General features: G+C 40.5%; 3 protein-coding genes and 3 non-coding genes across 7 annotated transcripts; 3 read left to right on the forward strand and 3 right to left on the reverse strand.

Annotated features, from left to right (window-relative positions):
• Nucleotides 1-1,447: 1,447 nt before the first annotated feature.
• fkbpl (FKBP prolyl isomerase like) lies at nt 1,448-6,500 on the forward strand. The gene is made up of 3 exons (XM_010868113.5): nt 1,448-1,517; nt 2,852-3,302; nt 4,447-6,500. Exons 2-3 carry the CDS (start codon nt 2,904-2,906, stop codon nt 5,164-5,166), a joined length of 1,119 nt encoding a protein of 372 aa, XP_010866415.2. The 5' UTR covers nt 1,448-1,517; nt 2,852-2,903; the 3' UTR covers nt 5,167-6,500.
• Nucleotides 6,501-12,016: 5,516 nt separating this feature from the next.
• On the reverse strand, nt 12,017-12,089 carry trnaf-gaa. The gene has a single exon. It is a non-coding gene; the product is annotated as a tRNA-Phe (tRNA).
• Nucleotides 12,090-13,781: 1,692 nt separating this feature from the next.
• trnaf-gaa lies at nt 13,782-13,854 on the reverse strand. Its single transcript has one exon. It is a non-coding gene; the product is annotated as a tRNA-Phe (tRNA).
• Nucleotides 13,855-16,708: 2,854 nt separating this feature from the next.
• Nucleotides 16,709-19,428, reverse strand: ebp (EBP cholestenol delta-isomerase). Its single transcript, XM_010868112.3, has 5 exons — nt 19,190-19,428; nt 18,013-18,340; nt 17,727-17,763; nt 17,369-17,499; nt 16,709-17,272 (listed from the first exon to the last, which is right to left on the reverse strand). Exons 2-5 carry the CDS (start codon nt 18,338-18,340, stop codon nt 17,058-17,060), a joined length of 711 nt encoding a protein of 236 aa, XP_010866414.1. The 5' UTR covers nt 19,190-19,428; the 3' UTR covers nt 16,709-17,057.
• A 1,989-nt stretch (nt 19,429-21,417) lies between these two features.
• Nucleotides 21,418-21,489, forward strand: trnae-uuc. The gene has a single exon. It is a non-coding gene; the product is annotated as a tRNA-Glu (tRNA).
• Nucleotides 21,490-21,659: 170 nt separating this feature from the next.
• On the forward strand, nt 21,660-26,471 carry ccdc115 (coiled-coil domain containing 115). 2 transcript variants are annotated; one of them, XM_020044987.1, is made up of 5 exons: nt 21,660-21,890; nt 23,248-23,351; nt 23,460-23,575; nt 23,654-23,863; nt 25,582-26,471. In XM_020044987.1, exons 1-5 carry the CDS (start codon nt 21,870-21,872, stop codon nt 25,692-25,694), a joined length of 564 nt encoding a protein of 187 aa, XP_019900546.1. In that variant the 5' UTR covers nt 21,660-21,869; the 3' UTR covers nt 25,695-26,471.
• The last annotated feature ends 36 nt before the right edge of the window (nt 26,472-26,507 follow it).

Raw genomic sequence — 26,507 nt, forward strand, 5'->3', positions numbered from 1 at the left:
CCGCGGCGTGTAGAATAGTTTTTTTTTTATAGGCCAATATGTATTTCATATCCATTGAGTTGCATTGTGGCCAATGGAATGGGTGGAGTAAAACACCAGCAACAATTGCAAATACAGAGTGCCCCTTGATTTCTTTGCATATAATTACTCTATCCACCTTCCTTGACATTTCCTACAATACATACACCGCGGCGTGTAGAATAGTTTTTTTTTTATAGGCCAATATGTATTTCATATCCATTGAGTTGCATTGTGGCCAATGGGGTGGGTGGAGTAAAACACCAGCAACAATTGCAAATACAGAGTGCCCCTTGATTTCTTTGCATATAATCATTCTATAGAGTCTCCTGAACATTTCCTACAATTCATTCACCGCGGCGTGTAGAATAGTTTTTTTTTTATAGGCCAATATGTATTTCATATCCATTGAGTTGCATTGTGGCCAATGGAATGGGTGGAGTAAAACACCAGCAACAATTGCAAATACAGAGTGCCCCTTGATTTCTTTGCATATAATCATTCTATAGAGTCTCCTGAACATTTCCTACAATACATACACCGCGGCGTGTAGAATCGTTTTTTTTTTATAGGCCAATATGTATTTCATATCCATTGAGTTGCATTGTGGCCAATGGGGTGGGTGGAGTAAAACACCAGCAACAATTGCAAATACAGAGTGCCCCTTGATTTCTTTGCATATAATCATTCTATAGAGTCTCCTGAACATTTCCTACAATACATTCACCGCGGCGTGTAGAATCGTTTTTTTTTTATAGGCCAATATGTATTTCATATCCATTGAGTTGCATTGTGGCCAATGGAATGGGTGGAGTAAAACACCAGCAACAATTGCAAATACAGAGTGCCCCTTGATTTCTTTGCATATAATTACTCTATCCACCTTCCTTGACATTTCTTACAATACATTCACCGCGGCGTGTAGAATAGTTTTTTTTTTATAGGCCAATATGTATTTCATATCCATTGAGTTGCATTGTGGAAAAAGAGGGTGTGGAAATATTGTGTTGCTAGATGTAGCACACTGTTCCCCATGATTAGACAGGTTTGTCTTACTCTACACATTCTCCTGGACATTTCCTACGCTGCTTTCTCTGTGGAATATTCAATAGTTTATTAGTTATGAGGCAATATATATTCCATATTCTGTCATTGGCATTGTCTAAATTTTACCCTTGGAACGTGTTTTAACACCCACTAACACCCACTTTTTATCGAAATCACTCTTAAATATGATCATATGTGAATTGTTGTCAATGTTTTGAGAGGTACATGTTCTCAAACAATTAATAAACTCAATTTATCTCAGTTTATCTCAGTTTTTAAGTAATTTGTTAGTCTCTTTTATTTTGAAAAATTCCAGATTTTCGTGACCCGGAAGTGTTTCTTTAATGTTGCTCACAAGACGCTGATAGTTCTGTGCCTTGTAATGTTTTCACGTTCAGCTGGGGGTACCACATCAACCTGCACCTACAAACCGTGATAGCGTTTGTCTGCAGGTAGGAAAAACATATTTCCATGCAATTAAACATAGTTTATATATGTTTTTACTTATTTACTAGTTAAAGCTTTATGCTAGTCAGCAAGTTGCTGGATAAAACTAATGCCGAGTGGTTAGCGACAGTGGGGTAACTGTATGTTATAGTACAGTAGCTAGCTATACTGTATACACATCACATTCGATTTATGGCATTATGACTTGTGCGAAACGACAATCAGTTTGTTGGTTTCAGCACGCGTACCTTACTAACTTTCGTTAAAATAATCCCCTCTTGTCTAGAATAGCGACGAGTGTTTTAATTAATCAATACGACACAAGAACCAGTGTTGTATCACGAAAGTCAAATTAATATTGCGTGGTTTGGCCTAATGCCATAGTCAGTTATATTTAAAGAACAGTAGATGTGGTATGTAAGCAATAAGGCACATGGAGTTGTGGTATATGGTCAATATTCAACAGCTGTGAGCTGTTCTTAGGAACAGTGCATTGAGGACTACCTGGACACAGCCCTTAGCCATTGTATATTGGCAGTATATCAGATGCCCCATCAACGGGTTACCAACACAATTAGAGCTGTAAAAAGTGATTTGATGTCATACCCATGGGATACGGTCTGATATTCCATGGTTTATAAATGCCATTATACCATGGTGGATATGGGCTGTTCGTACAGTCATGACACACCCCAAAGCAGTGGGATATTGGTCATATACCACAAAACCCATTGGTGCCTTCTAAAGCCCTTTGTATATCAGCAGTTGTCACAAAGTGCTTATACAGATACTCAGCCTAAAACCCCAAAGGCCAAGTAGCAATGAGATATTGAAGTACAGTGGCTAAGAAAAACTCTAGCAGGGTTGGAACAAAGGAAGACATTTAGAACGAAGTTGGCTCTGAGGGGTGGGTAGTCCAGTTCTCTGGCTGTGCTGGGTGGAGAATATCAGACTACATGACTTCATAATTCATGTATTTCATTTCAGATGACCAACAGTTCAATAAACCAAGAGAGCTGAGGGCTGATTCTTTAGGCAGAATCCAGATTAAGGACAGGTAAAGGCAAGTGGGCTGTGGGCAATTATAGCAGAAGTTTCCAGGCAGAATCTAGATCAGCAACAGAACCAGTGATATTACTTGACTGACTTTAACCTCAGATGTTTTATAGGTGTTTTTCTTTTTGTTTGGCAGAGATGGTGTAGATTACGCAACCATTACCAAAAAATAACCAGCAGCACATTGACTCTCATTCTCAAGTTGGGCCTTTGCCATCAGAATAGTAGAATCTCTCCTTTTTTCTCTCTCTCTCTCTCTCTCTCTCTCTCTCTCTCTGTCCAGCCCTCCCCTCACTATCTCTCCCCATGTTTCACTCACTCCCTCTCTCCTAGTGATGAAGACCTCCCAGCCAGAGGAGAAAGACAGTTGCGTGAGTGATGAGGTCACTTCCTGGGTGTCGGTGTGTCCCAGGGGCTTGTGGGAGGTCCATCGGAAGAGGACTCGATGGGCAGAGCCAGTTGACATGTCTGGTGATGTCTTCCCTGGGATTGGCTCTCTATGTCGGATCAGAGTTCAACACCAAGGAGACCCTGACACTGCCCTGGAGCAGTCACTCAACCCTGACCAGCCAGTCACAGCCCCAAATGAAGCCCAGGTCCAACCCCTACAGCGCTCTCAAGGTTCCGTGCTGCAGGTCCCACTCGGTGATTGGATTGTTCTGAGGCTGGGGGAGGGGCATTGTGACATAATAGAGGGGTGTATTGAGGGCATGAGAGCTGGAGAGAGGTGTGAGGTAAGGAGTTCACATACATATGCCTCGTTTCCACTGGTGCCTAACACTGGTGTTTTACTCTAAAGTCCAGAAATGCTTCTATTGACACAGGCCAGTGCCAGTCGGCCACTAGGCTGTGGTCGAGTAGCCCGGCTCTCACTTTTGGTGCCAAGCCCTGGACTTTAGAGCTTAGGGTGGGGGTTTGTGGGTTGACGCGTTAAGCGCAGTTAAAACGCCAACTTATTGTGCATTTCGAAGAGAAATGTGCATCATCTGCTTAGTCCTTCTTGTAATGATGGTTTTCATCTGATCTAACAAACAGATCCCTGATAAAACAAAGAAAATGAAGCAACAGTACAGGGAAGCAAAGACTCACAATGGAAAGAGTTGGAATGACCGAAAGTGATACAATGCGATTGAGTCAATAGAAAAACGGAGCGCTGAGACTGAGACACCCTGCAGAAACTATAACACAAAATTACCTCAGAATTCTCCCAAATCCTTCTGTTAAAGGTAGATAGTTTTGATAAAAGACTTATTAAACAAATTGAATACACTGGCTTACAGTTGCAGTGTCATGTGAAGGTGGAGAAGGAGCCGGTCGCAGGAGTTTGGGGAATAAGTTCAAAAGTCATATTAGCCTGTAAACAAACTGAGCATGGTGTTATTGTTTGTTATTTTACTACCAGGAAAATATCACCTTTTGTTTTTCGTGACTGGAAAACCAAATCTCATTGATAGTTTACTCCTCCCTCCCCACCTGAGCCCCTCAAGTCTTTGGTACTAAATATATAGTGGAAACAGGAATGTCTAGAGCCAACATTAGCATAATGTTTTTTATTTTATATGTTTTCTTATTGTATTTTTTATTATTATGATGTATTCATTTGCTTTGATGTTTTCATTTATTTGTTTTTATGTTATTGTACTTTCATATATTTCTTTTTGTAAAGCTCATTGAATTGCTTCGATGTATGAATTCTGCTATATAAATAAACTTGCTTGCTTGCAGAAATCACCGGTGTAGCCCTGGTACCGGCGTAAGGCACCAGTGAAAATTCGACAAAACAGTCTGAAGATGTTTGTTCAGTTTGTAAACACTGACTGCATGTTACCTTTGGCCTTCAGAAAGCTACAGAGTTCACCTTTGACACCCTGTCCCCAGGTGCAGCTGAACCCTCTTACCGACCCACACATAGCTTGCCCTGGAGAAGGAGAGGACCAGTCCATGTCTGTCATCGTGGACCTCCAGACTTTCTCTCCTGGGTTTGAGTCCTGGCAGCTGACCGCTGGGGAGAAGTGGAACTGGGTTATGTCACTCAAAAAGAGGGGCGGGGAACGGTTCAGGGATGGGGACGTGTGGGGGGCAGCAGACTGCTACAGCAGAGCCATCCGACTTCTCATCTCCCTAAAACTACACCCCTGGAGGGAGGCCCATGGCTTGGCCAAGATAGAGGAGGAGGATGAAGAAGAGGAGAATAAGGAGAAGTGTCCCTCAGCTCCAACTGAACGACAATACTGCTGCACCAAGGCCTCTCTCCACTCCAACCTGTCCCTGTGTCAGATGAAGCTGGGCCAGTATTCACGGGCCAGAACCAGTGCAGCCAGAGCTACACTGCTTGAGCCCCAGGGAGAGAAGGCCTGGTACCGCCTGGGTCAGGCCAACCTGGAGGCAGGGGAGCTTGGGGAGGCAGCCAGGGCATTCAGAAGATTACTGGAGCTCCAGCCTGACTCTCCCTCTGCCTTGAAAGGACTCCGAGAGGTGGGGAGGAGGGAGAGAGAGACTGATTCACAACTTGGACAGAGACTCAGTAAGATGTTCAGCTCAAGAAATTGGGGTAGGGAGAGAGGTTTGGAGGGTAGTGAGAATGACCGCTACAAATAATACAGCCCAATAGTACAAAAAAAAAAGTAAATTTCTGCTCTTTGTAGATACTGGTTGTGATGTACATCTCATCGCAATCCAGCACTTTATCTGAGGAGCCAGTCAGCCATCTTGTATATTTTGATCTGAGGGTAATTAGCCATCTTGGATGAACTCCTTTCACAAAGTAGACACTTGTCCTAGTCATTTATTCTTGGTGTAATGTACATAAATCCCAAATACTATTTTGATTTCCATTGTGTGTAGGTCAAATTTACAAAACTTCCTCCTCAGCCCTTTATTTAGCTGGAGGGGAAACTACTTTGCTTAATTGCAGTGTTGATATCACCCACAATTCAATGCAAACCGTGGTGACATGTCTAATTGCTGGTGATAGCCAATTTCACATTTAATCAACAGGACTACATTTTTGTAGTTGTGTCAAACCTCATGGTGAAACGCATCATGAAATGTGTAGCTAATTAGTAAACTCTGATAATCAGTCACCATGGCTTGGGCAAGTGCACTTGCCAGTACACTTCGATATGATGTAAAATGTCATTCAAGGGCCAAGGGGCTTTCTACTTTGAGTGTAGGGCTTGCATTTTGTGACCTATGGATACAGTCAGACATCTTGTGTTTTGTGACCTGTGGATACAGTCAGACATCTTGTGTTTTGTGACCTGTGGATACAGTCAGACATCTTGTGTTTTGTGACCTGTGGATACAGTCAGACATCTTGTGTTTTGTGACCTGTGGATACCGTCAGACATCTTGTGTTTTGTGACCTGTGGATACAGTCAGACATCTTGTGTTTTGTGACCTGTGGATACAGTCAGACATCTTGTGTTTTGTGACCTGTGGATACAATCAGACATCTGGTGTTTTGTGACCTGTGGATATAGTCAGACATCTGGTGTTTTGTGACCTACGGATACAGTTATCCGTTATACTTCACTAACCATGTTACATACAAACATTTTATCTAAGCTCATGTCCCACCTCTCCCATTTTCTCATTGGATAACTCTCACCTCTCTCCTCTTCTCATTGGATAACTCCCACTTCTCTCTTAATGGTTAACCCAAGTGTTCTACCCCATGTGAGTCATTGAAAGATTAAGGATGGATTATTCAAAAACTTTTCTTAAATAATCTTGGTTTTCTTTTTCATCTGTGGATAAATCTCTGGAGTAGAGATGCACATGATTTGTATGTGCCTCCAAGGTATCAACATACATCGTAAAAAATGTCCTGAAGTTAGAGACTGTAAGTATTTGGGCAGTGACACAAGGTTTCGTGTTTTGTCTCTTTTGTCCAGAACATTGGATTTGAAATAAAACAATGTCTAAGTGCAGACTGTCAGATTTAATTTGAGGGTATTTACATCAATAAACCATGGACCATGTTGGAATTACAGGCATTTCATACAGCCCCTCCATTTAGGCAGCTTGTTTTGATTTTGATGATGATTTATTAATAGCAGGGAGTTATTCACCATAATCCACACATTCCCTGGGTAATGATTGATTTATCAATGCAAATTCGCTGTTCCACAACCCAGCTGGCAATGTTTAAATGTTCTCCCTGTGTGGACAGGTTCTCAAATGCTAGTATTTGGTTTGTGCTAGTTGGACATTTTCTAAAGATTGTGCTGCCTTGCCTACAAATAATTGCGCCGTAACCGCTGTGTGGACTAACCCTGGCTCGACGGTGTGAATGTCGTCATGGTGACGTTTCTTCCGTAATCCTGTATGGAAGAAATGGAAAGAGACCTTTTCTGTTTTGCCACAAGGTTTTATGAGGAGTGTGACTCATTTCAGCCAATTCACCTCTGTATGGCCACAGGTATGTGGACACCCCAACTAGGAGAAACAGCAGCCCAGCCACAAAGTGGTTAGACCACGCAAATTGGCAGAGCGAGGCTGAGTGCTGAAGCGCATATGTTAAGATCTATCATCTGTTGCGTCACTCACCAGAGTTCAGGACTGCTTCTGGAAGCAACATCAGCACAAAAACTGAGCTTCATTAAATATCTTTCCATGGCCGAGCAGCTGTACGCAAGACTCACATCAGCAGCTCTATATTAATGCCCATGGTTTTGGAATGGGATGTTACCTCAATTACCTCATATAGGTGTAATGGTTGAGTGTCCACATATATAGTGTATATAACATGCAAGTGTCTTTTGGCCATATAGTGTATATAACCTGCAGGTGTCTTTTGGCCATATAGTGTATATAACCTGCAGGTGTCTTTTGGCCATATAGTGTATATAACCTGCAGGTGTCTTTTGGCCATATAGTGTATTTAACATGCAGGTGTCTTTTGGCCATATAGTGTATATAACATGCAGGTGTCTTTTGGCCATATAGTGTATATAACCTGCAGGTGTCTTTTGGCCATATAGTGTATATAACCTGCAGGTGTCTTTTGGCCATATAGTGTTTATAACCTGCAGGTGTCTTTTGGCCATATAGTGTATATAACATGCAGGTGTCTTTTGGCCATATAGTGTATTTAACATGCAGGTGTCTTTTGGCCATATAGTGTATATAACATGCAGGTGTCTTTTGGCCATATAGTGTATATAACATGCAGGTGTCTTTTGGCCATATAGTGTATATAACCTGCAGGTGTCTTTTGGCCATATAGTGTATATAACCTGCAGGTGTCTTTTGGCCATATAGTGTTTATAACCTGCAGGTGTCTTTTGGCCATATAGTGTATATAACATGCAGGTGTCTTTTGGCCATATAGTGTATTTAACATGCAGGTGTCTTTTGGCCATATAGTGTATATAACATGCAGGTGTCTTTTGGCCATATAGTGTATTTAACATGCAGGTGTCTTTTGGCCATATAGTGTATATAACATGCAGGTGTCTTTTGGCCATATAGTGTATATAACATCCAGGTGTCTTTTGGCCATATAGTGTATATAACATGCAGGTGTCTTTTGGCCATATAGTGTATTTAACATGCAGGTGTCTTTTGGCCATATAGTGTATATAACATGCAGGGGTCTTTTGGCCATATAGTGTATATAACATGCAGGTGTCTTTTGTTTCCACATTGTGACAGGAATTTTACGGTTTCTCCTGCTGCAGCTTCTCTGACTGAGGTCAATGAATTAATCACAATCCTTTTTCTCCAAAGAATTGGTGATATACACCAGGGTAACAACTTCCTAGTTACCTTAAATGTTTCTTTGATAATCTCTGAGAAACTTGGTCTTTATATTGCCTACTCTGATTTGTAGTTTCTGGTGGTGAGCTGTGAATTCTGAAAGACTGATGGGTGCCGTAAGAAGTTGAACATATAGGGATGGTTTCGCAGAAACAGATTAGGCCTAATCTTATTGTTTTATTGTAGGACTAGGTTTAATGTATCTTCAAAAACCGGGCTGATACATTTAACTTTTTATTGTTTATTTCAAAGAACTCAGTTCGCTCACTAGAAACGAAGTTTTAGCAGTTAACCATGGTGCATTAACCCTATTGAGCCACTGGAGGTCACCATTTGATAACAGAAATAATAGACCACCAGAGTACATTATTTTCTCCTGTAGTATGATACATTTGTGTCTCTGCTACCTCGGTCAAGATAGTATGGCAAAACATGTCAAGTCAAATCCATTTTGTAAAGCCAATCACTTATCACAATTCCGTTTTATACAGCCAATCACTTATCGCCACCCCATTTTCTCTGTCCAATTATCGCCCTTATTGGTTAGCGCGTTAGATGGTTAATCTAAAGGTTGGTGGTTTGAGCCCACTCAGGGATGGTGATCTTTTTAATATTTAGATTACATTTGAGTTACTACAGAAACTTGGGTAACTAATGAGGAAACAATTAGTTTGACAATGAAGTATACATGTAAAGATTCAAGTTTATTTGTCAAATGCATCGAATAACACAGCATCATCCTGCACAATGAAATGATTGTGAGATGGCACACAACTACGTAGTGAGAATTAAGAAAAAAATATATACAGCAAAGGTATAGCAAAAGCAATAATATATATAACACTACACTAGCAGCAGTTTAAAAAGAGTACTATAAACTAGCAGCATTATTGGTAGTGGTGTTGAATATGATAGATATGGCAAGTATGGCAGTAATATATATAACAATGTAAACTAGCAATTCTACAAAGAGTAGGATGGGGAGTATGAATGGTATGGTAGAAGCAACAAGTATTATAGTTACATATGTGTAATATTCTTATGAATGGAATCCATCCATCCATCTTCTCCCGCTTATCCGGGGCCGGGTCGCGGGGGCAGCAGTCTAAGCAGGGATGCCCAGACTTCCCTCTCCCCAGACACTTCCTCTAGCTCTTCCGGGGGGACACCGAGGCGTTCCCAGGCCAGCCGGGAGACATAGTCCCTCCAGCGTGTCCTAGGTCTTCCCCGGGGTCTCCTCCCGGTGGGACGGGACCGGAACACCTTCCCAGGAAGGCGTTCCGGAGGCATCCGAAAAAGATGCCCAAGCCACCTCAGCTGACCCCTCTCGATGTGGAGGAGCAGTGGCTCTACTCTGAGCTCCTCCCGGGTGACCGAGCTTCTCACCCTATCTCTAAGGGATCGCCCAGCCACCCTGCGGAGAAAACTCATTTCGGCCGCCTGTATCCGGGATCTTGTCCTTTCGGTCATGACCCAAAGCTCATGACCATAGGTGAGAGTAGGAACGTAGATTGACTGGTAAATCGAGAGCTTCGCCTTGCGGCTCAGCTCTTTCTTCACCACGACAGACCGATACATCGACTGCATTACTGCAGAAGCTGCACCGATCCGTCTGTCAATCTCCCGTTCCATCCTTCCCTCACTCGTGAACAAGACCCCTAGATACTTAAACTCCTCCACTTGAGGCAGGCACTCTCCACCAACCTGAAGTGGGCAAGCCACCCTTTTCCGACTGAGAACCATGGCCTCGGATTTGGAGGTACTGATTTTCATCCCCACCGCTTCACACTCGGCTGCAAACCGTATGAATGGAATATTACCATTAAATTAGAGCGTCTGGAAAGTGTGTATAACCAGTGTGGTCATGGATCACTGTTGCTGGTTTAGGAGCCTTATGGCCTGAGGGAAAAAAACTGTGAGTCTGGAAATGCCCTGATGCTCCGGTCGCATCTTCCAGACTGCAGTGGTGTGAACAGACCATAGCCTGGGTGGTTGTGATCTTTGATGATGTTCCATGCTTTATTATGGCCAAAAGACATTTTTAAACTGCTGCTAGTGTAGTATTATATATATTATTGCTAATTGTTTTTGCTATATTTTTGCTGTATATATACAATGGGAGAACAAGTATTTGATACACTGCCGATTTTGCAGGTTTTCCCACTTAAAAAGCATGTAGAAGTCTGTCATTTTTATCATAGGTACTCTTCAACTGTGAGAGACGGAATCTAAAACAAAAATTCAGAAAATCACATTGTATAATTAATACAATGTGCATTTTATTGCATGACATAAGTATTTGATACATCAGAAAAGCAGAACTTAATATTTGGTACAGAAACCTTTGTTTGCAGTTACAGAGATCATACGTTTCCTGTAGTTCTTGACCAGGTTTGCACACACTGCAGCAGGGATTTTGGCCCACTCCTCCATACAGACCTTCTCCAGATCCTTCAGGTTTCGGGGCTGTCGCTGGGCAATACGGACTTTCAGCTCCCTCCAAAGATTTTCTATTGGGTTCAGGTCTGGAGACTGGCTAGGCCGCTCCAGGACCTTGAGATGCTTCTTACGGAGCCACTCCTTAGTTGCCCTGGCTGTTTGTTTCGGGTCATTGTCATGCGGGAAGACCCAGCCACCACCCATCTTCAATGCTCTTAGTGAGGGAAGGAGGTTGTTGGCCAAGATCTCGCGATACATGGCCCCATTCATCCTCCCCTCAATACGGTGCAGTTGTCCTGTCCCCTTTGCAGAAAAGCATCCCCAAAGAATGATGTTTCCACCTCCATGCTTCAAGGTTGGAATGGTGTTCTTGGGGTTGTACTCATCCTTCTTCTTCCTCCAAACACGGCGAGTGGAGTTTAGACCAAGAAGCTCAATTTTTGTCTCATCAGACCACATGACCTTCTCCCATTCCTCCTGTGGATTATCCAGATGGTCATTGGCAAACTTCAGACTGGCCTGGAGCAGGGGGACCCTGCATGCCCTGCATGATTTTAATCTATGACGGTGTAGTGTTATACTAATGGTTTTCTTTGAGACTGTGGTCCCAGCTCTCTTCAGGTCCTGCCGTGTAGTTCTGGGCTGATCCCTCACCTTCCTCATGATCATTGATGCCCCACGAGGTGAGATCTTGCATGGAGCCCCAGACCAAGGGAGATTGACCGTCATCTTGAACTTCGTCCATTTTCAAATAATTGCACCAACAGTTGTTGCCTTCTCACCAAGCTGCTTGCCTATTGTCCTGTGGCCCATCCCAGCCATGTGCAGGTCTACAATTTTATCCCTGATGTCCTTACATAGCTCTCTGGTCTTAGCCATTGTGGAGAGGTTGGAGTCTGTTTGATTGAGTGTGTGGACAGGTGTCTTTTGTACAGGTAACGAGTTCAAACAGGTGCAGTTAATATAGGTAATGAGTGGAGAACAGTATAACCCAGTGCTCCCCAACCCTTTTCTGTTACTGTACGGTTTTAAGTACCCCTGAAGTACCTCCTAATGTTAATCTCACTAGTAAGCCAACGGTGTCATGAGTGTTTTTAAATACCCCTGTTTGGGAACTACTGAACCCAACGGTTACATAATAATAAATTAAGTATGTCGTTGAAATTACTTTGTTCAGGTTTGTGGTTACATTTGGTCAGTATGCGATATTGACACGCAATCGCCATTATTTAAAAAGACCATCAACTGCCGAAACCCGGGATCGAACCAGGGACCTTTAGATCTTCAGTCTAACGCTCTCCCAACTGAGCTATTTCGGCATATAAAGCTGATTGAGAGGTGTTCGGGATAGGTCCTCATATATGGTAAAATGCTTGCCAGGTTCCAAAATTAATACCCGGCGAGTGTCGGAGAAGATTATCCATCACACTGGCGGGTAAATGTTTGTACCCAATGTTTCCCTATTATTGTAATCAGAGGCAGTTAGAGGCACTGCTATTAGCTAAGTTGTGTCAAGCTAGCGATTAAGCTCAGAGAAAAGTTTCTCAGAACTTAAACGTCTGTACACGGGCACGTTTGTGTTGAACTATCAGCAAGAAGCTGTCAGATTAATATAAATAAGGTAGCCATCGTCTGAGCGACCACCAAAGGTAAGAAGCTAGCTGTCATAACATGATTGATACAATAGATTAGCGTCATGCAGGCAACATTAGAGATTCGGCAGCAACAATAAGACCTCCGGTTTTCGTATTTTGCCTTCAAAATAAAGGTTTGTGGTGAAACGTTATATACATTCGTCAGCAACAATAGGACTTCCGATTTCCGTATTTTGCCTTCAGAATAAAGGTCTGGGATGTGTATTTTGTACATTTTTTAAAGAAAAAACTATGTATGGTAAAATAAAAATTTCAAATTACAATTAAATTATATATTATATGAGGTAAAGAATATTATAAGGTGGGGTGCTTTGAGAAGTGGTTAGAGCTTAAGTTGGAAAGCATTTCTAATAAAAATAATCTTTAGATGTTATTGTTGTACATTTGCTTTTGTACATTAGCTTTGGAGAGGGATTGTGTTATAAACCTGGGAGGCGATTCATCAACAGTTTTAGAGAATGGTTAATTGAGGGGAAGTACTTAGGTTATTATTAGGGAATGATGTATAAGAAAGTATTTTCAAATAATATAAAGAAAGTTGACAAGGAAGAGAGACCGGTGTAAAGGGATGGCGTTATTGCAATACATTAAAAAAACATGTTTGTAGCATCCTATAAATAAAATTTTGTGAGAAATTGAGGTTTTTGAGATAAAGGAGTTTCAACAGGCTGGTTACAGTATGGTGCTGAGGCTGTGGTGTTGCGTTGTTCTGTGTGAATATGCTAAAGATAAAAGCAGAAACAACTCATTTGTAATCAGAAATAAAAGTTTGTATTTAACATGATATCTTATTATCTCAGTGAAATGTACTGAAATTGATGTATATGTGACACAAAAAGGCAATTTATTATTTTGGCTGGTGAAAAATATTCTTGGCTGGTGGATTTGTTAATGAGGCAAAAAGTTAATTTTAGACATTAATTCTTCAATACTTAAAGTAAACTTAAATAACTAATAACAATGGCGGCACAGTATTTTTTAAATTATAACTAGAGTAAAGTTCTCGAACAGATTATCGTGAATGACATACAGTATTCATGTCACAGTTAGCACTCAACTCAACTCAACTCAACTCAACTTAAGGCCGGGTGTCTCTGTAAAGCACTTTGTGACAACTGCTGTTGTAAAAAGGGCTTTATAAATAAATGATCAAAATGCACCTCCAACCTGTGAATGACTACAAATGTGCTGACTACACTGCTGCCTGTGTTAAATTAGTTTCCTGAACGCACCCTTCGCACACAGAACCATAATGCAACCAGTAAGTCAATAACGTCACGGTAGAGAGGGGATCCCGACAGTATCTACTCGGTATTTTCACGGTTGCTACGTCGCAATGACCAACCCAAAATGAACTGCCGAAACCCGGGATCGAACCAGGGACCTTTAGATCTTCAGTCTAACGCTCTCCCAACTGAGCTATTTCGGCGTTCTTAACATACAATTACTGATTAAGAAACACTTGTGGGACCCTCGTAGCTACGTTAAGCTTTTTATGAAGCAAAATGATTGGGTCAAACTTTGCAGTAGTTGCGGTTCTCTTATTTTTGTCTTGAGGGCTTGGACCAATACATCATAAAAAATAACATTTAGCTACAGTAGATTTCCCTAAAATAAGAAATTGTGACAAACTTCACTGCAATGAAGGGAGGCTTAGAAGCCGAAAATCATACCATCTGCAGCACTAGTTTAAGTTCGGGTACTGTATTTCATCTCTACATAGCTTGTAAAACGACTGTAAATGTTTATAACAATCGGAAATGTGGAAATATATTAGTTTATTAAGCTTGCTAACATTAGAAAACATTAGTTGGCGAACAGCTTGGCTAACGTTTAACTGTGCTTGCGTCTGACAGCAAGCTAACTAGAGCGTAGCAAAGAAAATACTTTCTTCTAACAAAGAAATTGACCCATAAGCTGAGTATTCAAGTTTAAAGACTGTGTATCTTCCGTCTTCGGCTGTTGATATTGTTGACAGTGACAGACGACTGTACAGTAGACACCAGTCACTTCACTTACCCTGCCATGAACGTGCAGTGTCCACTCCAAATCTTCCTATCTATAGGGTAGCAGCATATGGTGATAGAATACTGCCAAAATGCAATGGGGAACCGTCAGGGCCCTCTACGCCCTCAGAAAGGGCCTATGGATATATATAAATCTGTATATGTTTTTTTAAACATTATAATTTGCAATTTTGTTTTCACTTATTTTATCTTTTTTTGTCTTACCTCTAATAATCATCTTATTGAATTTCTTCAGTTTGTGTTGGAAAAAGCAGTGTTAACCCTTGTGCGCCCCTCGGGCATTTTTATACATTTTTCTCACTTTTTTCTTTTGATTTGGGGATCATTTTGTCTGTGTTGCAGCTAGGGGCATGCTTTTTTGGCAGAACTCTTATTTTTTGTTAAATTTTTGAAATCCAATGTCTTTAACTCTTTCATGTCTTTCATACTCTGTTTATTAATTTTGCACCCTCTTGACACCTTCGTTGACAAAAATTTCCCATTGACTTCCATAATTTTTTTTATTTTTTATCTCACTGCCATTAGAGTATAATGTAATGTAATGTAAGCATTCCATTTTGAAGAAAAGTAGTGATATTAGACATTTTGACTGTATTCCACCACACACACACGCAAACACACACAATAATTTCTTCCATTGGCCTACAATGGGAAAATGGTTGAATCTGGTAGAAGAGTTTTTGTGTGCACGGGTGTGTGCGCACGTGTGTGTGTGCGTGCGAGTGTGTGATGGAATACAGTCAAAATTTCATCAAAATGAAATGCTTACATTACAGAATGTATGGTTTTACACTCTAATGGCAGTGAGATAAAAAAAATTGTTTTTAATGGAAGTCAATGGGACATTTTTGTCCACGAGGTGTCCAGAGGGAGTAACTGGCACTACATAAAATATACTAATGCAATCAAATACATTTTGTTGCAAATCTTTGACATATCCAAGACTCTAATCACCACCAAAGCCCCATGCCCCTACTATTTATTGTAATTAATAATGAGGTAATTCAAACAATCAAGCTAGCATTTAAAGGGTTAAAATCCTGAAAATTATTGAATGTTTGGTTGTTTTGAGCAGGTTTCAAGTTGTTTAAGAGATTTATGAAAAAAAAAGCTGGAAAAAATATTAATGTATAAATATTTTATGTCAGTTTATTGTACGTGTAAATTTTTGTCTACAAAGGTGTCCAAAGGTTAGTACATTTGAGGGGCGCACAAGGGTTAATATCCAAGAAAACAAAATATCCAATCAGAATTTGTCTTTGGTATTATCTTGAAGTGATATAACTGTCCTCAATGCTCATTGGCTAGGCCCCTCGGGCTTTGAACAGACTTGGAAAGTTGAATCTAATCTAAAAAAAACAATCCACACATGTAAACCATGACCCATAAATACACAGAGGCGAATCTGTGGTTGTAAACCCGTAAATGCACAGCATTACACTCACAAATGCATAGTTGGAAACATGAAATAAAAAGCACAAATGTAAGTCACTATCCACAAACACTAACTGACTCATATTTTAAAATAGTATTTGTGTAAATACAACCAGATTTATCAGTCAATACTTTCATGTTAGAATTGTTGAGTGTGCTTTTGTGGATCAAGATTTGTGCGTGGATCTGTTTAAATTTGTGCACATGATTTAAAAGAGAATGGAGTGATCAATACTGTCAATGTCAGCACTAAGATCAAGAAGCAACAGAACAGATGCAGAACCTTTGTCTGAAGCCTCTAGGTCAAATATCAACTTCAGTGCAGTCTCAGTGTTTTGATGGGGTCTGAAACCAGACTGGAGCATTTCATAAATTTTATGTCTTCAGGAAGGCATTTAGTTCTTAGGAAACAGATTTTCCTAAGATTATTTAGAGCACAGGTGTCAAACCGGTTCCACGGAGGGCCGAGTGTCTGCAGGTTTTCGCTCTCACCTTGTACCTGATTGATTAATTAGTTCACTAATTGGTTAATTTCTACCCCCACCTGGTTGTTCAGGTCTGACCTGGGAACCAATTTAAAGGAAAACCCAAAGACCTGCAGACACTCGGCCCTCCGTGGAACCGGTTTGACACCCCTGATTTAGAGGAATGGGAAGTTTGATATTTGCCAATAATTTAATATATCTGGATCCAGATAAAAAAAATTCAGAAGAGGCTTTATTTGCTCTATTTTTAGTGAGTTTGGAACTCTATAATACTCAGTCATAAATATTGGTAAGGTGCTTACATTCAATGGTTCGTACAGACAGATAAGACAAAGACTGTCTTTTCATTTTTTATTAGATTTAGAAAAAGGAAAGGCACCTTTCATAATTTCATTACATTATGGATTTTTTTTTTTACTATCCACATATACATAACATTTCAGTGTCTATCAACATGCTGTTGTTGACCAAGTATTATAACCCATTATGGGTCCCAAATATTTATCTACATACTGAGGGAGCAGTTTGGCTAAGATCTTCCTAGTTTCACACATTAAAGAACATCTATCATCGTAGAAAAAACATCACTAAAATATCCTGCTTTCTTTATCCAGCTAGCTAGTTCTATGTTATCGTTTACTTCCTTCCCTCCTTCCACACATACAGTATCTTTCTTCCTCCTCTTATCAGTGGGTCTTCTCCTTCAGGGCCCGGTCAGTGTGTGTCTGGGCCTGCTGCAGATGTCTCCATGCATCCAGTATTAACACCAGAGGAATTATGATCCAGAGGACATTCATGAAAACAAAATAGAACCAGAAATAGAGCAGATGACCCAGTTCACTGTGGCGGTAACCATCACGATGCTCTGTGTAGAAATACAACACTGCCCCATACAGCTGGCCTAGGACACAACACAGAGGGTTAACACACACACACACACACACACACACATCAATTAATAGTGGCAACACACCAACAAATACATCCATGTACCTACCCAGAGACACGATGAGCTGCAGGATAAAGCGGTATGGTTTGTTAGCCAGAAAAGCAAAAACTGTCAACAAGCTGAGCGGTCCCCAGAACCATGCTGTTACTGTCTCCATACACACAGTGAAGTTATCCGCTCTGCAAAGGGACCAAGAGAAGAGACCTAAGCACATGATTCACTTGACTTCTCTATTTTAGGAGGCCACGGTTAGAAAGTAAAACCGACTTGTTGTGAAGTCTATGCTTCCACCTGTAGGTGAAAGAACAGTTACACTTCAGTGATGTAGCAGACGCTGTTATCCTAAGACTGACAGCCTCTACTTTCATGTTAAGATAACTAAGCGAGTGGACAGAGGAAGACTTACATGACATATCTGCTATCTCCCTTGGAGTACTCTTTCCCTGTGGAGACAAGACTACATCACGTTAGTTACTCTAACATTCTAGTTGCTGTTCTGTTTCCCTTGCATCTGGTATTGAAATTAGTTTCTCTTGGTGGGTTCTAGATCTAGCACTAGGTTCTAGGTTGTTTTAGAGTTCTATTAATAACTGGAGGTTCTTTAGGAGTGTTCTACAGGTTCTAGTGTCAACTAGGGTTCTAGAAGTGAATTGAGATTCTATAGGAGGGTTCTAGTATTTGGTTCTACTTACACAGCTGGGACAGGAAGCTCTGGTCTGAGGGGATAATGTCATAGTAAAGTGAAAACCATCCTTCAATGACCCCGTGTATGAACCCACAGACAGCGAACCAGCAAATTGACAGACGCCTGGACACCCCAAACTCCTGACCCCGGCCATCCCTGGCCCACTCCCGCCCCGTCAGGACCCATGTGGACAACAGAAAGAGACCAGACACTGAAAAAAGGAAGGATAGGATCTCATGCATCGACCTATCGTTGGCCACATAGTCTGGTATGGACAGGTTCCTTGGCCAATAGGGGTGGGAGAAGCCAGTGGTTCGGATGTGACCCTTTGCCATCTGCCAATCACAGAAATTAGTGAAAGATGTTAGACACATTCATTGAACTAATGACATCATTCAACCAACTAATGACATCACTTAAAGGCTGTGTTTTGATTCTCTACCCTTATCCAGCAGTGTGCACTTAGCCCCTCCCCCTCATTCACATAAAATAATTAGATTGGTACAGCTTTCCTGGAGGACGTTTCCGCTGGCCCGGGGCCAGTAAAACCTAACATCAGGCTAGTAGACAAAGACAGAATTTTAAATTCAGTTCGGGCCAATAAAAATACAGTTCAGGCCAGCAGATTTCAGACCAGATGGCCCGATACGGTTAGAGCTGGACCCTGCAGGACTACTTTTGAAACACTTTTCTACAAAGCTTTTTTTGAACATTCATTAACAATTTTTGAGGTCTGTTCACTAGTTTGATCAGTGTGGCAAGGAGGGATTTGAAGCAATATAGGGACATATATAATGGATAATGGCTCTGCTGACATCTTTTGCCATTCCAATCTCTCACAATTTTTTAAATAAATGTTTAGTACATTCTGTAATTAAACATTAATACAGTTATACTTTTTAATCACTTCAGAACACTTCAGAAAGGTACAAAATGAATATGAATGTCTGAGGATCCGTAGGTAATATTAGAGGCTTAGCTACAATAACAACTACAATAGCAACTATATTCCAGAGGACATAATCAGTCTGGGACCTAACTGGACCAACGTTGCTTAGCTTCTCTTTATAGTACGCCAATGGATACTAATCACACGCGACAACGAGGAAGTTATTGAACAGTCTCAGCTGTCTTGAGTGTAATGTTATTGATCTTTGTATAATTTACCTTGTAACGTTACTTACCTTTGAGGTTAAGATGATGCAGACTGCTAGCTACTGAAGACGAATGGAGAAACCAAGAACTAGATGAACTCACACCTACAGTTCCAATTCTTTACTATTGGAAGATCCGGTCTGAAATACCAGATACATCTGCCAACAGATGCCACCCACCAAGCTATCCACTGTTTTTACTCCAATCACTGTGAACGGGATCATTCAAGCATACGACGCCTGTATTAGCAAATTGAATTAGGATTCAAGGGTTAAAAAAGGCGGACGCTTGTGATAACAACAACGAATAAGAATGCTAAATGTATGTGGCGCACGGTGGCGAACCGCCCACGTGAGACTTTAGCGACTGTTTGATTGGTTAAGTGTCTCGGAACATGGACGTTATCACAGGTCGTTGGCCAATTAAATGTATGACAAATAACAGACACGGAAGTAAACACTCCTACAGCAGATTAGCGAAAACATAATATAAGTGACTATCTATGAATGAAATAACAAAAGTCCCTAACAATATTCACAAAAATCACTAGCTATTTGACGGATGCCATAGTTCCAAACAATATGATATGGTTGTATAAGGAAATTAAAAGGATCAGTACAGAATAAACTCATATTTCAATTCAAATGTTAATGCAATCCCACATTGCATTTCCTTTTTCCACTTTTGCCGGCATTATTTCAGTCAATATGAAAATGTCATTTAAATAATATGATTTGCTTTTGAACTTTCATGTAAAAGGAAGTGTACTCATATTCATAAAGTGATGACAGAGTTTTTAAAGACTAACTTGCAAGCATTAATATTACATTCTGACCTCTTTAAACCGTTGTCTCCTCAGTCTGAATATAGGTGAAGATAGGAGTTCACCTCTTAGTAGAGCTTTGGCATCCAGTGATCAAACCTCCTACCATGCTTTCACCAAGAACATTGTTGCTGTGTCCTTTTGTCCTGAACCCTAGTTATTAATATTAGTAACATTTATTCTATGCAATTTACAACTAGAACTTAAGTTTTACTATGTGGACAATAGTTTATCAAACCCCTCAAGCTTGACATTTTCCAAAAGCATCACAATCCACAAGTTCCACAGAGCCTGCATGTCCAGCTGAATAAAAGAGTTACAACATCTCAAAGTGTAGTTACAATATCTCAAAATTCCAATGATGTCAAAGTACAGACATCATTGGAATCCTAAATGTTTATTGGTAAAATCACTTACGACTGTAACATTGAATGTGGCAGTAGGCCTCATGAACATGCCCCTGGAGACAAACTGACTATAGCCCACTCCCCACATACACACACAACCTCAACTGGACAAATCTACAACCCCTCCCCACATACACACACAAACCTCAACTTTACAATTATTGCACCTTACATATTTTTTGGTATATTTTTTAGTAATTTATTAATGCTCAGTCCACTATTTTTTTTTTTTTTACAAAGGTCCTGCATTACAGACCCGAACAAATTTCTTGTTTGTTGAGAAATTTACTTAGCAATAAAACTCTTTTTGATTTTGGTTAGACACCTTTAAGTTAGGAAAACAACGTTAGAGCGTGGAAAGGCACGTGCAAAGGGTGACACTGTTTCTCACTTTTCACATTTTAATTAACATTTACATTTTGTTAACCAAAGCGTCTATCAGTACACGAAAAGTCAAATGCAAATCACATTGTTGGATTAACATTTTCGCATTGCCTCAAATAATGCAGGCAAAAGTGGAAAATGAAAATACTATTGTGGGATTGCATTTTCATTTTTCAATTTGTATTAACATTTGAATTAAGTTATCCACAAAGCGCGGCATGACTTTGAAAATGAAATGCCAAATGGCTTTCCACTAACATTTTAATACTGAGAGCGAATATGCATAGGAGTACATGAAAATTCAGATGCATTTACATGATTACATTTGAATTTTCATTATGGCTGAGATAATGCACGCAACTGGAAAACGAAAATGCTATGTGGGATTGCATTAACATTTGAATTAAGTTAACTATAAGCTTCCATAAAACTGTATAAGTAAATATTACAATTCACGTGTTTTGAATTCTAAATAATATATTGCCAAAATATAAATAATACCACAAAGGATTAGTTCTAACCAGATATGACCAGATAAAATGAACTTTGTTTATTACAGATATAGATCAAATACATTTGGGCACCATTACATAAATGTCAGTGGTATTACTACATAATACTTTCTGTCGTAATCTGTGTTAAGTCCCATATGGTCTAGCGGTTAGGATTCCTGGTTTTCACCCAGGCGGCCCGGGTTCGACTCCCGGTATGGGAACTACATTTTTGCAGTATTTTCAACCCTATCCTGTTTTTAGATGTTGTACATAAATACAATGAATTTATATTGGTATTTGTATTTCTTTAGTGCAAATGCCCATTCAGTAAAAACAAAAACGTTTCACAAGACAAAAAAATGTCAGCTGACCTTGTGCTGTTCTCACATGACCAGAAACGGAAGTGGCACTTGAAACCGTAAATGACGTGCGTCTTTCAAACAAAAAGCGATGAAAAGGAAGGACATTTAAGTTAGATAGTTCATAGTGTGTTAATTATATCTAAGTTGATAAAGTTGTCGTGCTACTCGTCCTTTGTGACGGCGACAGTGATTTTGCGACAGCTTCAAACAGTGAAGGTGATCGAGAGGGACTGAGAGAGATGGGTCCAACTGAGAAAAAGGCGAGTGTGCTGTTGGATAAGAAGCTGCTAGTCTTCATGGACCAACTAGAACTGCTGGAAGAGAAACGGGAGAAACTTAACTCACTGATAGAGCAGGTAGGAAGTCACATAGCCAGTACCAGAGCGGGAAGAGGACGAATCTAAAAATTCAATTTGCCAGCTTTGCAAGTGTAATCAAAAATGTACAAGCAATTGAAAATGTATATTTGGATATTGCTCGCTTTTCTTTTTCTCAAAATCCATTGGAGAAGGTCTTAGGGGTGGAACCTATGGGTTTCTCCAATAGGCTTTGAGAAGGACAGGATTACACGAAATGGAAACGTTAAGCATGTAACTAGGCAAGAGATGTGGTTGTTTGTATATTTTGTTTTCACTATTTTCATTCAAACTATAACGGCAGTACATCATATTGTAAAACAGCGTGTTCCATCTCATTGGAAGTTGTTCTATTGTGTTGAGGTCTGGGGACATCACGTGCGACTCAAGTACACTGAACTCAGATTAACATCCATAGAACCATACTTGCTTTCAGACATTGCATTATCATGTTGGAAGTGAAGAGTAAACTGTTGCCAAGAAGTGATGTCATGAACAGTGATCATAGACTGTGCCAGTTTATCATGGCACGTAACCTGTGTGTGGAAGACATTCCTCAAACAATCAAATAGTTTTTGCCCACAGGACTGTCTGACTAGCTGTCGCTCATGACATTCTCAGTAGTGACAACTCTAGGCACCACTATGCTAGAAAAGCCCTGGAGGCTGTTTCTAAGACACTGGAACCAGCGTGCCCATGGTTATATCACACTAGTTTGGCCCATTCTAAACTCAAATCGAATAGTGACTTAATGCCTGTCAGCCTGATTCGTATAGCATCCATTCCCATGAACAGGTCATTTCATAGACTGTTTTTGGACATTATAATGTTTGCAGAGTTGACTGTTGAATGTCTCCTGTCTGAGTAGTAAAGCCAGACAAACCTAACATTCTGGTACTCTTCTGCTCAGACACACAACAACTCAATGATTAATGAACATTACTTTTATAAACTGTCCTTACAACTTACAAATAAGGTCTGTTAGGCTAAAAGTCACATCTTCGCTACTCATTGTACTGTTTATGTTATGATTGGTAATAGTTTGGCTGTGTGCGTGCGCTCGCGTGCATGTGTGTGCATGTTTCAGGTCTGTTGGTACATATGGGGACCCACACAAAGATGGCAAAATCTGACATTGGTCCCCACATGGTTTTGTGTCTGGTGCCCACTATAAAAAATTTCGATTTCCAGCTTAAGGTTTGGTTAAGGGGTTAGGAACTCCTTGAACTGTGGGCTGAGATAAAACGTTGTTGTTTTACAGGGATGGTTCTTCATGTCAAAAGCCAGATATTCCATGGGCAATAAGCAGGTGTCTGCTCTGCAGTATGGGAACGAGATGGAACCTCTTGTCAGAGTCAACACCAGGTACCAGGGAGAAACACTTAGCTATTATAATCTGGTAAATATACTGTATATACACTATCTGAGATATACCATAATAATATACATACTTTATGTATGTATGTTTTACAGGAGACTGGAAAGTGGTGAGGCAGCGTTCCAGACAGACAGAAATACTCAGACAACTCCTGAAGAGAAACCGCTGGCAGAGAAACTGGTTGAAGACATCGGACCTAAAGACACAGAGGGTAATGGATCAACGCTGATCGCTGTAGTGTGTAACCTCCATGACTACATGGGACTTGACTGAATGTGTGTTGCTGCAGGTTTGAGGAGAAGAACCCAGGCTAAAAAGGTTCTGACAACAGAGGAAGGTGGCCAGTCAGCGACAGAGACTGAGCTGTTAAGAGAATCAGATGACATGAAACCTCCTCCCTCCTCCAAACTGGAACACAACCCTCAGCAGAACCCACTGAGGTGGTTTGGTGTCCTGGTGCCACAGACCCTCAAACAGGCCCAGGTGTCCTTCAGACAAGGTATTCCGTTTGCCTTCAGCGTGCCCGTCTGTCTGCCTTCCTTCAACATGCATGCCTGTCTGCCTTCCTTCAACATGCATGTCTGTCTGCCTTCCTTCAACATGCATGCCTGTCTGCCTTCCTTCAGCATGCATGCCTGTCTGCCTTCCTTCAGCATGCATGCCTGTCTGCCTTCCTTCAGCATGCATGCCTGTCTGCCTTCCTTCAGCATGCATGCCTGTCTGCCTTCCTTCAGCATGCATGCCTGTCTGCCTTCCTTCAGCATGCATGCCTGTCTGCCTTCCTTCAGCATGCATGCCTTTATGCCTGCCTGTCTATACCTGTATGGATAAAAAATTACTTACAGTGGCTATCAAATCTATTCACCCCCTTTGACCTTTCCTGATTTAATTAGGATTTTCTTGCCACTAATCAACACAAAATAAGTCCATGATGCCAAAAAACCTGAATAAGCTGTGTTGCAACCAATTTTCTTTAGAGGTCCCATAATTAGTTAAATTAAGTTCACCTTTGTGCAGTTAGTGTTTCACATTATTTCAGGTTAAATATACCTGTCTCTCTCTGAGGTATCACAGTTGGTTTGCACAATTCTGAACAAAAACTCATGAAATACAGTACCAGTGAAAGGTTTAGACACACTCATTCAAGGGTATCTCCACATTTTTGTTTAAACCCAATAGAACCAGTGATAATAGAGAAGAAAAACGATGGGAAACCAAACAATTTCATTATTTTTGAGTTTTGTAGAATAAGCAATCATACAATATCTTTTATATTTGTTATTGTAGCCTATTAAATCTGCTACATATGATCAGTCAGTAGCTTAAAATTGAATTCAGATGAACAAGCTCATTTGTGGGAAAAATATGAATTTAAATGAGTTTTTATTTTTACAAATTTGTGGCCCGTTCACGCTTGTGTACTTCAATAACTCGACCTGACGTGTCATCTTAAGCTGGTGATTGTGACCCCTTTGGCGTGCCATAACCCATTGGCCTGTGGCAACTCTAAATGAGTCAGTCTTCCACCGCCGAGCTGGGACTCTATTCACAACAATGGCCTTCATGCGAGAGTTGAAAAAAGAAAACAAATGGTATCAAATCTTGGCTGCAGGTTGTCAGAAGGCCTGTGACTTACGAGAAGATGGACAATGACGGCAAACATAAAGCCAAAGCCACTGGTGTAGCTTAAAAACAGAAAGGCCAATGTCCTGGAGTGGCCCAGTCAAAGCCTCAACCCTAACCCAATTATGAATATGGATTCACTGTTCACCAACAGTCCTCATCCAACTTGACAACAAAGGAGAATGCAAAAAGTGCTGTGTCCAGATGTGCCAAGCTGGTAGAGACTTATTCAAATAGACTCATGGCTGTAACTGCTGTCCCTCAACATTTTAAATAAAGGGGTTGAATACTTATGCAATCAATAATTTTTTTGTATTTTATATATTTGTAAGTAATTAAGAGCAGTTTGTAGATTTAGTAATTCATTTTGACATTACAAATTTATTTTGTTGATGCATGGATAAGACGCCTAATTTCTTTTTAATCATTTTGATTTAATGTTGTAACACAATGTAATGTGGCGATGTCAAAAGGGGTTTGAATAGTTCTGAGAGCAACCGTGCATTCAGTAATAATTAGGGTTTCAAACGGTCTGCTCTTCCTCCCTCAACCTTCCTTTTTTGTCCCATCCCTCTTCCCCCTCCTCCCCTGTAGTGATTGAACTGTCAGCAGAGGTTGCTGCTCTCCAGTCTGCTGTGCTGGCAACCAGAAAACAACTCCAGCAGCAAATGATGGAGAAGAACAGCCCCCAGACAGAAGGACAGTAGCACACTGAGCAGAGCCCTTAATGGCAGGACAGTCGCTGTAGCATAGCGTTGTATAGATTACTTCACTGGGAGCAAATAGCATTGTAATTCAGTCAATATGGTGGGACTTCGATTTTCATTGGTTAATCTCTGCTGAAGACATGATGGATGTCATGTAATCATTACTTTGGCATTGTGTTCAGGAGTGATCTACCAGATCATTATACTTACACTGAATACATCGCAATGGAGATGCTAACTCTTACATGGCAATTGTGAACTGGGAAGTTTGAGCCATGAATGCTGTTTGGCTGAAAGACATGGTATAGGAGGCCATAATTGTGTCTAGTGCTTTTGAAGTACATTTTGGTTTGACTGTAAAAAAATTAAACAGGCTTTCAATTACAATTTACTTTTTTCAAAATATGAAATGCTTAATGGAGTAATGACATTCATTGTGAAGTTGATTGTGGTCCCTGCCAAATGCACAACCATAATGTAGCTCATGTTTGTCCAACAATTTTTCAGTTATTTGCAGTCTTTATTTAATTAACTCAAGTCAGCATCTCATCTGTGCTCACATAAGCAACCAGACCATTAGTGGCTCGCTAGTGGCCAACTGCCTAATGCTACAGCAGAGCAAGATATATTGGTAGATTATATGGTGGTAAAGGTAGATCCTCTCATATTACTAAATTACAAGTGGATTTGAAACATAAACTGAACTAGTTATTTTAAAGTGTCATTGGTTTTATGTTGAAATATTTGCAAGGAAATAAAACTGAAATATGTTGCTTGCATGAGTGTTCAACCCTGACTTATAATTAATATTTA

The sequence above is a fragment of the Esox lucius genome, chromosome 12 (genome assembly GCF_011004845.1).
Source record: "Esox lucius isolate fEsoLuc1 chromosome 12, fEsoLuc1.pri, whole genome shotgun sequence".
NCBI lineage: Eukaryota > Metazoa > Chordata > Actinopteri > Esociformes > Esocidae > Esox > Esox lucius.

Excerpts from the sequence above, each read along its gene's own strand:
- fkbpl (XM_010868113.5), top strand. The coding sequence starts at position 2,904 with ATGAAGACCTCCCAGCCAGAGGAGAAAGACAGTTGCGTGAGTGATGAG. Across the intron at positions 3,303-4,446 it reads GAGCTGGAGAGAGGTGTGAG|GTGCAGCTGAACCCTCTTAC; the intron begins GTAAGGAGTTCA and ends CCCTGTCCCCAG.
- ebp (XM_010868112.3), bottom strand. The coding sequence starts at position 18,340 with ATGGCAAAGGGTCACATCCGAACCACTGGCTTCTCCCACCCCTATTGG. Across the intron at positions 17,764-18,012 it reads GAGCTTCCTGTCCCAGCTGT|GGAAAGAGTACTCCAAGGGA; the intron begins GTAAGTAGAACC and ends TTGTCTCCACAG. Across the intron at positions 17,500-17,726 it reads GGAGATAGCAGATATGTCAT|AGCGGATAACTTCACTGTGT; the intron begins GTAAGTCTTCCT and ends GTCCCTTTGCAG.
- ccdc115 (XM_020044987.1), top strand. The coding sequence starts at position 21,870 with ATGGGTCCAACTGAGAAAAAG. Across the intron at positions 23,352-23,459 it reads CTTGTCAGAGTCAACACCAG|GAGACTGGAAAGTGGTGAGG; the intron begins GTACCAGGGAGA and ends TATGTTTTACAG. Across the intron at positions 23,864-25,581 it reads CCAGGTGTCCTTCAGACAAG|TGATTGAACTGTCAGCAGAG; the intron begins GTATTCCGTTTG and ends CCTCCCCTGTAG.